The 12,899-nt window shown below is 35.1% G+C and overlaps 1 protein-coding gene across 3 annotated transcripts in view; it reads right to left on the reverse strand.

Moving 5' to 3' along the window:
- ARIH1 (ariadne RBR E3 ubiquitin protein ligase 1) overlaps positions 1 to 12,899 on the reverse strand; it is an 85,258-nt gene that overhangs the window by 45,861 nt on the left and 26,498 nt on the right. For 2 of the 3 annotated variants that reach the window (XM_064480733.1, XM_010977928.3), the window contains exon 2: positions 5,959 to 6,026. The exons of the other annotated variant lie outside the window; for it this stretch is intronic. In XM_064480733.1, the coding sequence (XP_064336803.1) occupies positions 5,959 to 6,026 (68 nt within the window). The remainder of the gene's footprint in view (positions 1 to 5,958; positions 6,027 to 12,899) is intronic. 3 annotated transcript variants of the gene reach the window in all.

The raw sequence follows: 12,899 nt of genomic DNA on the forward strand, positions 1-12,899 counted from the left end.
CTGAAGGATTCAAAGTGACATTCTTCTTCACTGCTGACATTGGCTTTTTGTACCTTCTTGTCTTGATTAATCTCACCAATGTCATGTCTCACAAAAAAAAAAAATATCTTTTGGTACTTGATCCTCTTTACTGTATGTTTCTTTTCCATTCTATTGAAGTCTGCTCTTCGTTATTTCTTCTTGTGTTTTCTCTGCGTTTACTTTATTGCTCTTTTTCCATCTTGACATACCTAGCTCATTAATTTGAGACTTAAGGTGAATGCTTAGCTCATTACTATCCTTAAACATGCACTTTACACGCATTTATCCACTCTTCAGCACAACTTAGGCTGCATTCCAATTTTTTCCCCTTAACATTCAAATAGTTGCTTAAATAACAATTATGAATATTTGAAACTTCAATCAACATCAATAGAATTTTAAATGTTGGCTTAAAAAGATACAAAGGCCAGGGACAACATAAAGCCAATCTGTATTAATTACAAGACAGCACTGTTGGTGAGTACGTTTTCCATGACCACGGGATTCTGGGCTGGCACTTGTTTTTCTTCACCTGCTGAGGTATCATCATCACTCCCACTGCTGCTACTGAGTCAGCTGTTCTCTAGAAGACTACAAGTACAGAGGAGTAAGCTTTATCTATTTTTCCTCTATATACATTATATACACACTTCCACTTTTTGAAAGTAATTTTTCTTGCTTCTTATTGCTGTTATGATTTTCTTTCTCTTTATTTTTGTAGTTTTACTATAGTATTTTAAAATGTGGATTTCTTTTTACTGTATTTCATAAAATCTAAAATTCTTTGGTATCAAAATTTCATGATCTTACCAGAAAGTAAAACTGGAAAATTTTCACTCGTTGGACTGTAAGGTGCCATCAATTGCAAGATGTATACAGATTTAAGGCATGTTAAAATGTGAAAAACTACATCTTAGAATCAGTGAAATAGTATTTTATTATACATGGGAAATGTTAGGCTTCCTGGGGCACTTTTAACTCTTACCCATCAGGAAAATGAGCCATTATACGTTCAGATATTACCTATGCCCCATTCTCTTTCTAAACTCGATGAGACCTTCTTGTTATATCTTGTATAGGTCTTAACTTCTCTTGCATATTTTCTATCTTTTAATATACTCACTTAATTCTGGATAGTTTTTTGATAGCATTTATGCCTAACAGGAGCAGGGTGATCTGTAGTTAATGTAAAGCATAGTACTGAGTAAGAGTCCATGAAGAATCAACAAGTTTATACTGTATAGCACAGGGAACCACATTCAATATCCTGTAGTAGCTTAGTGATGAAAAAGAATGTGAAAATGAGTATGTGTATGTTCCTATATGACTGAAGTACTGTGCTGTACACCAGAAACTGACACAACATTGTAAACTAACCATACTTCAATAAAATATATTTTAAAGAAAGAGTCAATGACGAATTCATTCTGCCAGAGATAAGGAGATATCCAGCTTTCAAAGGCTCCAATACCAGAAGCACTGATCATGGTGTCACATGCCCGATACTCGACGACACGAGCTTGTGTGACGCTTGTGTTCAATGGCAGCAACAACAGCACTTCCATTAAAACAGTCTGAGACTGTGACTCTTGGCATTGTCTTGCACTTAGCCTTCACAGCTGATTCTCAATATTTAATGCCTTTTCCACTTAGCCTCTTAAAGTTTGTTTACAACTAAAAATCCTGAACAATAAACCAGAAAAGATTCAAGATATGACAAACGAAATTTAAAAAACGACATCCCACAAAAATTGTGATCAAATCAAACCCCAGACAGAACGGTTGGCCTTAAAAGGAGGACAGATTTGCCACTGCTGCTGCATTCCTGATTCTCTGATTTGCTCTGTTCTGCCTTGTGTGGAGAAGCATGGGAAGAAATCTAGTAAACAGAGAGATTTCCATTTAATCTGCAAATAAGGAGAGAAATTAATCCCCAGAGTTAAAAAGCAGAAAACTGGGTAGGAAGGAAAATGGCTAAAGTCTGGAAAGCTGCTGTAAGAGACGAGAGAGATCTAACAGCTAAAATGGTTCCTTGTCTACCAGCCCCTCTCCATCTTCACCAAAAGGTATTTTTAAAAAGAATTAAGTTGCTAGTTTTTAGGTCAGGACAGATTTGTTTAAATTGTGGACTAGAAGTCCCGGGGACAATAAGAAGAATTACTGACAAGAATCTATTCGTACCTTTATTGCCCTCACTGGACCATGAGTTCCTTCCTCCAGGACAGGGAATATGCCTCAATAATGAATAAAAGAAAAGAAACATTTATATGCCTACTATATGGAAATAAGAAAAGAGGGTAGAGAGGACGAAATTTAAAATACTTTGCAATTTTGACTACGATAAGAATTCTCTATCTCAAAATGAACAGAAATACTTGAATTCATTCTGTGTTACCAACTGAGAAGCAAGATTATTTTTTTTAATGCTGTGCAACAAAATTTGTTGGCCATACTATCTTTTCCTGTGATTCCTAGGATCCGAAATAGTTACAAGATTATCAAACGAGTAAATCTTCATTTTCATACTCAAGAAGTAGGAGGCACACAGTGTCATGGAAGCTAAGTCTCCTTATACTCTACGTTTCTTTCCATTTTCCAAACATATTAACAGGCTGGGGGAAAGGGAGGGATGGAAAGGGGCCTGGCCATTGGTGTTTTGGTTTTTTTTTAATTCTCAAATGATTCTAATGTACAACCACTTTAATATAGTTTACCAGTTGATTCTCTTGAGTTTCCTAGGCAGATGACTGGATTATCTACATAAAACCTTTTTGGGCAGTGTTTCATTACCAATGAATGCTCATTTTCTGATTTTATTATAAACCTTTCATGTGATTTTTGAGAAAAATTTACAGAATACATACAAGCTAAAAAATCTAAAAATAACCCATAATCCTCCCATCCCCAAAACAATTCTTATGCCACTTACTTAATTTTCCATGTATTATTTTATTCATCAGAACTTCCAATGCATGTAAACAGTGGTGACCCAGTAACCTTGTTTATTTTAATGGGCATACTTCTAATGTTTCAAAATTAAATATAATTTCACTGTAGATTATTAGCTTTATTAAGATGAGAAATTACCTTCTTAGTTTGCTAAAAATTGTTGTTTTCGAATTCATGGGTAAATGCACATTATTAAACACATTACTGGAATTTATTACAATTGCCTTTTGGTTTCTCTTCATTAATCTGTTAAAAATAGTAAATGCTATAGATGAGTTTTTTCTCAATAGTGACCCATTCTTGCATTCCCAGGAGAAATCCTACTAGGCCATTAGTTCTTTCAATGTAACTGAGTACTATTTTACTCATAAATTCAATAGCTATATTCATAATGAAGATGGTTTTCTTATGCTGTCTTCATCAAATTCTGAAAACAGCATTATTTTGATTTGGCTAACATGAATTAATGATGCCTTACCTTTTTCTATGTTCTGAAATAATTTTCAACAAAACATTTGGCAGTTTCTTAAAGGCTTATTATGTAGAACTTGCCCATAAAATCATTTACTGCTTTTTGGAAAAGGAGTGGGGTATCTTAGTATATTTATTGTATTTTCCACAGTTATTTTCCTACTACTTTTGGGGGCGGAGGAATTTCCACTTCTAATTTTCAAATGTATTGGTAAAAGTGATACACAGAGTATTAATTTATAATTCTGAAAAAATTTTCCTATTCATAATTATTCCCAACATTGTTTATTTGTGCCTTTTCCTCCTACCCCAGTCACATATGCCAACAGTTTATTTCCCTTTCTTTTTTCAAAACAGACTTTACCTTTTTAAGAGCAGTTTTAAACTCACAGCAAAACTAAGCAGAAAGCAGTGTTCCCACATACCTGCTGCCACCACACACGCAAAGCTCCTCCACCAGCAACACTTCACACCCGAGTTCTATACTTGACACAGTCAGTGAACATGCAACGACCCATCATTATCATCCAAAGTCCATAGTTTACATTAGGGGTCACTTTTCTTGTGACCTTAAAAATCCTTTTTTGATCCACATATACATCCTTCTCTCCCTCTAACCCCTGGCAACCACTGATCTTTTAACTGTCTCCATAGTTTTGCCTTTTCCAGAATGTCATATAGTTGGAATCACATAGTATGTAACATTTTCAGACTGGTTTCTTTCACTTAGTAATAAGCATTTAAGGTTCCTCCATGTCTTTTCATGGCTTGACAGCGCATTTCTTTTTAGTGATGAACAATATTCTATTGTCTGAATGTGCAACAGTTTATTCATCTATTCACCTACCGAAGCACAAACTGATTGCTTCCTAAGTTTTATCAATTTATGAATAAAGATGCTATAAATATCCGTGTACAGGTTTTATGTAGGCGTAAGTTTTCAACTCATTGGGGTAAATACCAAGAAGCATGACTGCTGCATTGTATGGTAAGAGTATGTTCCGTTTTTTTAAGAAATTGCAAAACTAGAAGCAAAGTGGCTGCACCATTTTGCATTCCCACCAACAATGAGAGTTCCTATTGCTCCACATCCTCATCAGTATTTGGTGGTGACACTGTTTTGGATTTTGACCATTCTAATAGGTGCGTAGTGGTCATTTTAACTCACAATTACATCTTAATTAGCAAAGCCCTAATGATATACGATGGTAAGTATCTCTTCATCTGCTTATTTTACATCTGTGTATCTTCTTTGCTGAGGTGTCTATCAAGATTTTTGTCCACTTCTAAACGGGGTCGTTTCCTTACTGTTAAGTTCTAAGAACTCTTTGTATAATCTGGATAACAGGTATCTTTTGCAAATATTCTCTCCCTGTCTAGCTTGTCTTCTCATTCTCTTAATATTTCCTTTTTTAAAAGCTGTTTAGTACGTGTTTACAAACATAAGCTTTGGAGTCCAACAAACCTGAGTGAGTGCTAGCTCCTTGCGTTACAAAACTGAAACAAATGTATTAAGCTTTAAGTCTTAGTTTCATATCAATTAAGTGGGGATAATAATTAGCAGTTCCATAAAACTATCACTAGGATAAATTGAAATAATGTCTGGCACAAAGGGGTCAATAATTTAAGAATTATCGTTGGGGTACAAGGTGTGAGAAAATTGGGTAACATTCTTGGTATTATTTAACATCTGTTTTATAAAATGCTTTCAATTTTAAAATCAAATGGGAAATATTTCCCATTTATTTCTCAAATATTTGGGTTCTCAATTTGCAACAAAAACTAGTTGTGATTTTAAAATTAAAATCAGAATTCTTATTTTAGATTGATAGAATCAGGCTGACAGAATAAATAAAGGCTGTCACCCTACCACAAAGTGCTCCTAATTTCCAATCTAAGGAAGAAAAAAAAGATTAAGAATGGCACTATTATTGTCATTCTCCAGTCCTAGTAATTTCTTCCTTTTAGAACCAGAAACATTTCCATAGAGAAAATACCCAGTGGAATTTAATCCTGCACTGGAACGAGAGAACCAGTCCAAACAGCTGTTTTGGTGGGCAGGATACACTGAGAAACTTCTTTATTTTGTTTTTACTGAGTAAGTGTCATTATTATGCCCAAGACAGATTTAAAGATTTGTGTGCAAGAAAGTTTTAAGTAATTAAAGGGAGATCTTATTCATGTGTTCCGAGAATATATCAAACACTTTTTAAAAAAACAATCTATTCTCAGTTCTCAGTACTCAAGAGGATATGTTGTAGAAAATACTGAAGCAGAGCCCCCGCCCACCTCACCTCCAAAATAAAGTAAGAAAAACATTAAGCCTGAGTTCCCTTAACACTAAGTTTATTGCAAAACTTACAGATGAGGATTGTATGAAGTCAATGCAGATGCTACCTGTACACTGGTTTGCTCACATTCTGGTATAAAAATGAATTCCCTACTTGTGTCTCATAAATTCAATTCCACAGGCTTTCTGTTACTTCTAAGTAAAAAGCTGACAATACAGTTCCTTACCTTTCCATTAGCTTCTCTTTATCCCAATTGAAGTGGCTAAGGAGTATTCTTGTGATAGTTGCTGGATTCTAAAGAGGGGGGGAAAAAAAGTCATTTTAAGGTAATAGTACTTCATTGGCATTCAGTGAATTTTTAGGTTGAATCTGAATTTCTGTAATACCGCACCCAAATTTCCTTTCCTAAGATAATACTCTAAAACTTTATTTTAAGATCAAGCCTATTTTAACAGTTTGTCAGGTTTTATGGGATGATTCTAAAGCAGAATTTAAAATAAGCCAAAAAGAAATTAAATGAAAAACTACTGTATTAAATCAAGCACCAATTAAAATGAAGTTTTTTGCAATTAAGATTTAACACACTGTTACATCACACTACAAATCAATAAAATTTCTAACACCTTATGTATTGAGTAGTTCAAATGAGTCCAAATCATTTTTAAGCTTGAAGGTCCTTCAGAGATACGTAAGGAAAACCACAAAATACCTGTACTGTATAATAATTTAGAGAGTATAATCTTAAGTTGCTATTTCATTTCTAGAAGGAAAGGGTGAGACCATGAAGTAAACCCAAATTTTATTGCCCTATTATTCAATGCTATCACAAATATTTCTACATTCCATGAAACTAGTGAGCAGAATTTTAACTTAAAATGCAATGAATGGGGCCTAACAGATGGGAGAAGTCTGACTCATTCCAACACCTAGTTACAACGTCTGAAGTGAAATTCAAACCTGACTCTGCTTATTTGCTTTTCATGTATGATTGTATTACATCAAATAACATTTCAAAAGAAGTCTCTGTATATGAAACTACTTTTATTTCACCACAGTTAGACCACAGTATTAACTACTAATTTAAAAAGTGATCCTGAAAGAAAAAAAGTAATCCTATATAAAAAGTCATTGAAGAAATCTATCAATTATTCTAAATTTAATACCACTTGTCACAGAAAAATTCACATATTCATATCCCTCAAAAAAAAAAGCCAAAGATGCAGACATGATAACTCGCAAGCCTCCACTCCATGCACACTTTGCTAGTCCATCTAGGTATTCCTCACTTCTTGGACCCAGACTCCTCCTCTAACACAGCACTCCAGGAAGATACCACCAACCTACAGGAGTTAACATGTGAAAAGAAATCTATTAGCTGAGCCTAAGTTACAATATGTTCATTTGTACAGAATGTAAAGACACTGTCTTGTGTCCAGCTATGTCTCAGAAAAATGATACAACAGGTTTTCACAATAGGATTTGCCTACAATTGAAATAGCTATCATTTAGTCACAGGTAAAATTAAGGGCAATAATCTTATCAGCTGGGAAAATTAAGTCTAGCTATATTCACTGTGATTCACTATAACGTTGCAGTACCCAATGCACTATATACTCTCTGCCACAAGACAGTGCACTGTGGTAAAATGTCTCAGGAATTAAGAGTCAGCCTGCAAAGAGAAAAAGGGGAGAGGAAGGGAAACGCCCTCTCCATGATTTAGTGTTACTAAGTGTCTTTTCCGTGTTCGAGTTTCTAGATCAAAAACTGGTCTCATCCAGAGGTTCCCAAATCTGTTACTGGATCTTCAAATTACAAATGTTCTGTTAAAAAATAAATTCATAGATTCCACCTCCAAGTGTGCTCATCAACAAAAGGATTCAGAACATAAGACTACTGGTCCCCCAGGATGAAGACAACAAGACAATTAGTTTTTTAGCTGATTGTTTAAAATTTTCTGTGTAGGTGTAATGTGTTCATTTAATAAAATGCATATCGTATTGGAGGTACAAGCTCAGAAGTGTTTCCCAATTGGATATTACTAAAGAATTTGTCTAAGTCACATAATAATGTCAAAATACCTATGTTCCGCCAAAGCCTTACACTATGGGGTGGGGTATAGTTCACAACACTAACTAAATATATTTGGGTTGCTATCTCAGTGCAGCTGGCTCGAGTCATTTACCTGCACTGCATAAGTAAAGGTGACAGGGGAAGGAAATTTATTGTATATCTACTCTATGCTGGGCCCTGCACAAGGTACTTTATATACCTCATTTAACTCTCAAAACACTGTAAGGTAAATATACTTACCTCCCATTTTAAATCTGAGAAAACTATGACTAGGCTCCAAAACATTACAAAAGCTACCCAATACCATGCAGCTAATTAAGTGGGATAGTTGTGAATTCTAGCCTAGGACAATCTGGATCTAACATTCCTTTGATTATTCCATGTAGGGGAATCCAGAGGAATTTAAAGATCTCACTTAACTACTAATCGTATGTCTAAGTATCCTTTATATCCTCCACCAAAGGGTAATTCAGGGCAGGATGAGGAGGGGATGGCAAAAAGCTAAGAGGCACAAGGGAGCTTTCTGTGGGACTGAAAATGTTCTACTTCTTGAATGTGATAGCTGGTTATGTGAGGGAAAACATTTATCAAAACTCAAACTATACACTTAAAAATGGGTACCTTGTTCATATAAAAGTTACACATCAATAATGTTTTATTTATTTAAAAACAGAACAATCTGACTTCTGGTCCTGGCCAAGATGGAGTAACAAGCTCACTGTAGCATCTCTCTCCCCATCAATTACAACTAACAACTGGACAAAATACAAAATACAACTAAGAGAGTACTCTGAAAACTAAATAACAGCAGTCAGATTGGGGAGGGAAGTGAAGGAAAACAAATAAGGTGGTGGAGAATATCCTGTTTGTTTTTTCTCCTTTATTTCTTGGCTTTGACCCAAGGGTGGGCCAAACAGGGATACTGTTCAGCAGACATGATCAACAAAAACCAAGGTAAGTGCAACTTCTTGGCCAGAGGCTCCTGGAGAAGGTGGGGGAAGAGTACCTTTTTTTTTTGCCCCCTTTTTCCTCCTAGCCCTCCCCTGAGGCCAGCCCAGGGCCATGAAACTACATTGATACAAAGGGACCACAGAAACCCAAGAGAAAGCGCACCACTCTGAACAGAGGAATTAGGAAGAGGGACTCTGGTAAAAAGGACCGGTGTAGAGGAAATCCATTATCTTCTTTTTTTCCTCTTGCCACTTCACCTCAAGACATGACAGGCAGAAAACTAAAACTGGGAGAACTCCATGCTTCTGGCTAAAGGAATGAAGAAAAGGGCCCCTAAGAGACAAGAGAGTTATGGAGGAAGTGACTGAAAAGAGAGAGATGGAGAAGTAGATTCCTAATGCTGTGTATGAACCGAGTTCTGGGCTCACAGGCAAGCTCTGCATGTGTGGAACACAGCCAAAGAAAAACAGGAGAGGCTTCCAGAACAGAACTAAGATATAAACCACGTCCAAAGCCTAGATCAGTCTAAGTGGGAATGGGAAGGGTAACATCAACATAGCATAGGCTCTGAAAACTGAGAAGATAAAAGACCCTTACCATTGTCTAGAACATTTCAGCAGGACAAAATCTCACACAACATAATATTCCAAACATCCAGGACAGAATCCAAAATCACCAGACACAGCAAGAATAACAACAATGATCTGATCAATTATCAAGGGAGAAGACAATTATTTGATTCTGACCTCAAGATAACCCAGATACTAGAATTATCAGACAAAGACTTTTAAAGCAACTGTTAAAAAAATGACTCATTTAGTTAACGGTGAATACCTTAAAACGAATGAAAAGAAATTCTTAGGAAAGAAGCTCAAATTATTTAAAAAAAAAAAAAAGGAAAACAAAAAACCCTAAGAACAATGGATGGGCTGAACAGAAGGAATATGACAGATAACTCAGTGAACTTACAGATACGTCAACAGAAAAGTATCTAATCTTAACAATAAAAAATATTTTTAAAAAAGTCTCTCAGGGCCCTTTGGGATAATATCAAAAGCTATCAGCCTAGAATTCTGTATTTAGTTATAGTTCAGGACTGAAGACAAGGATATTCTCAGACAAAAGAAAACCAAGAGAACTCACAGTCTTTTAAAGGAAACGTTAAAAGAGGTTCTTCAGACGGAAAGGAAATGATACCAGAGGGAACCTGCAACTTCAGGAAAGAAGGAAGAGCAACAGAAATGGTAAATGAGTAATACCACAGACTATTCTCCTCTTACGTTCTTGAAAATACATAAAATTGTTGAAACCAAAAACTATAACATGCCATAGTGAGAGGAAGGGTTAACTGTATGCATGTGCAACACATATGACAACTACAATATAAAGGGACTGGGATAAAGGTCATCTGTAAAGCTGTGGGGCTTCTACACTTTACTTGAAGTGGTAAAAAAATTAAGTAGAACGTGAAGAGTTAGATACTTACAATCTCTAGAGCAACCACTTTTTAAAAAAAGACCAAGAAATATGGCTAAAAACACCGATATATAAAGTGAAATATTTTTAAAATTTCAAGGGGGCAGGGTATATAGCTCAGTGTAGAGTGCACGCCTAATATGCACGAGGTCCTGGGTTCAATTTCCAGTACTCCCAGTAATAAATAAATAAATAATCTAATTACCATCCCCTAAAAAAATTTCAATCCAAAAGAAAGCAGACAAGAAAGAACAAAGAGAAAAATAATTTACAAGACCTAAATTCAACCACATCAATAATTACATTAAATATAAATAGTAAAATTTTAAAATCCACTTAAAAGAGAGATAAATATACAAATATCAAATTATTCTTTGGTACACCTGAAACTGATGCCAATTATACCTTACTTCTTAAAAAACAAACTTTTATACTACAAAATGAAAATAAAAGAGACAGACCTTAGCTTTATTTTAAAAAGGCAAAACTATATGTTGTTTTTTAACAACCTAACTTTCAATATAATGATATACAGAGACTAAAAGTAAAAGGATGGAAAAAGATGTATCATGCAAAACAGTGATCAAACGAAAACTGCAGTGGCTGTATTTCTACCAAAGTAAACTTCAGAACAAGGAAATTTACCAGTGAAAAATCTCACAGTGGAAAGGTCAAGTCACCAAGAAAACATAACAATCTTAAATGTATGCACCTAACAACAAAGCCTCATAATAAATAAAGCAAAAACTGATAGAAATTAAAGAAAAAAACAAATCCACAATTATACTTGGAGAGTTCAACACTTCTCTCTCAGCAATCCACTGAACAAGTACACAGACTATTTGAAAAATAAACCACCTTCTACCAAATAACCCAAAGGTCAAAAAGGAAGTCCTGAAGAAAATTAAAAAACATCTTGAACTGAAGAAAATAAAAATACAACACACCAAAATTTATGCAACGTAGCTAACATCATCTAGGCGGGAATTCATTGTATTAAATGCTTGCTTACATAAGAAATAAAGATAAACAAATGCCTTTTTAAAAAAGCAAACTACACCTAAACAAGCACAAGAAAAGAAATAAGTCAATAAAACTGAAAATAGAAAAACAAAAGAAAATAAATGAAGCCAAAGCTAGTACTAAAGATCAAAAGAACTCTAGCAAGAGTAACCAAGATAAGAGACTCAGCTGACCAGGAATTCACAAAGTAGATGAAACAGACCAATTTCCTTAAAAGTCATTAACCTCTAAAATTGAAGAAATGGATAACATTAACATTCTTACATCTATGATACAAAACGAATGAGTAATTAAAACTTTGCACAAAGAAAATTCCAGACCCAAATGGTTTCACTGGTTAATTCTACCAATCATTTAAGGAACCCCAAAATACCAATTCTATAGTCTCGTACAGAAGACAGATGAGGATGGACACTTCCCAATTCCTCCAGTTCCTATCATAAGACCAGCATCAGCTTGATATCAAAATCAGAGCAAGACATTACTACTACATGAACAAAGATGTAAAAATCCCCAACAATCACCTGATAGTTAGAAACGCAGAATCCTAGGTCCCAACCCACATCTACTGAATGTTCATTTCAACCAGACCATGACGATAAGGTAGTTAACTATGAAGTCAGGCGATGTACACAACCAAACAGTCTAGCTGCTGCCTTTGCCACAAATGCCTCATGATAACACAGAAAGGTGAAGAATGGACGACGTAATACTGCATTTCTGCTACTGCAGGAACATCTCACACCTTCACAGCCCAGGAAAAAGCAGGGGAGGGGTCTGTGTGCACAGGGGGCAGAAAAGGGAAGAAAGATTGAACTCCCTTTAATCCTCACACACACATATATATCTAATTGCCAGCAACTATTTCACATCTAAAACCCTAAATGAAAAATAGTCTGAGAAATAAAGTTTTTGACTTTCTAGCCCAGCAATAGAGAGAAGTATCAGGAGGGTTGAGGAACACAATCACAGAATTCCCAGATGGTTTAAAAGCTATATGCATTTAAAAAGAATTTACAACTAAACAACACTAATCCCAAAAAGTTTTAAACCTTTACCATTAAATTAGGTCCCTTCAGGCAAGACTTTTGGGGGTCTCGGTCTCCTAACTGACTATTCCTTGAGTGGGGAGAAATCCTATAGATACTAAAGGTAAGGCCAATTTTACATAGTTATTGTGGCACACTGAAAATGTTTCACAAACACACATAATATTTGAGCAACTTCAAAGTACTGTCACTTAACACTACCACGAGCCATCTCCAAACTACCCAAAGATGGCATACAAAAATTAAATTAATTCTGTAAAGTGAACTGAAGCTTTACATGTAGTTACTTCTTCCTCTGGAGGCACTTAGAAAAAGAGATACATATACACTCTCAACTACTTCTCAAAAATAAAACTTAACAGTATTTGAACTAGTACTTTCTCAAGCCATGCGTATATTTTAACCAGTACTCTTCCCTTCCCAATACAGCAACTGAAAACACCTATCCATAAGTGGCAGGATTCTGATTAGCAACTGACTGACTTCTTACCTTATACATATAACTGGTACACAAAATTTTGTACAATATAAACAAGTGAGATTACTTGATAATCATAATGCTTATATTTAAAAAGAATATGAAAGTTTTCTCTAAGTA

This window comes from Camelus dromedarius, chromosome 29 (genome assembly GCF_036321535.1).
Source record: "Camelus dromedarius isolate mCamDro1 chromosome 29, mCamDro1.pat, whole genome shotgun sequence".
In the NCBI taxonomy this organism is placed as follows: Eukaryota; Metazoa; Chordata; class Mammalia; order Artiodactyla; family Camelidae; genus Camelus; species Camelus dromedarius.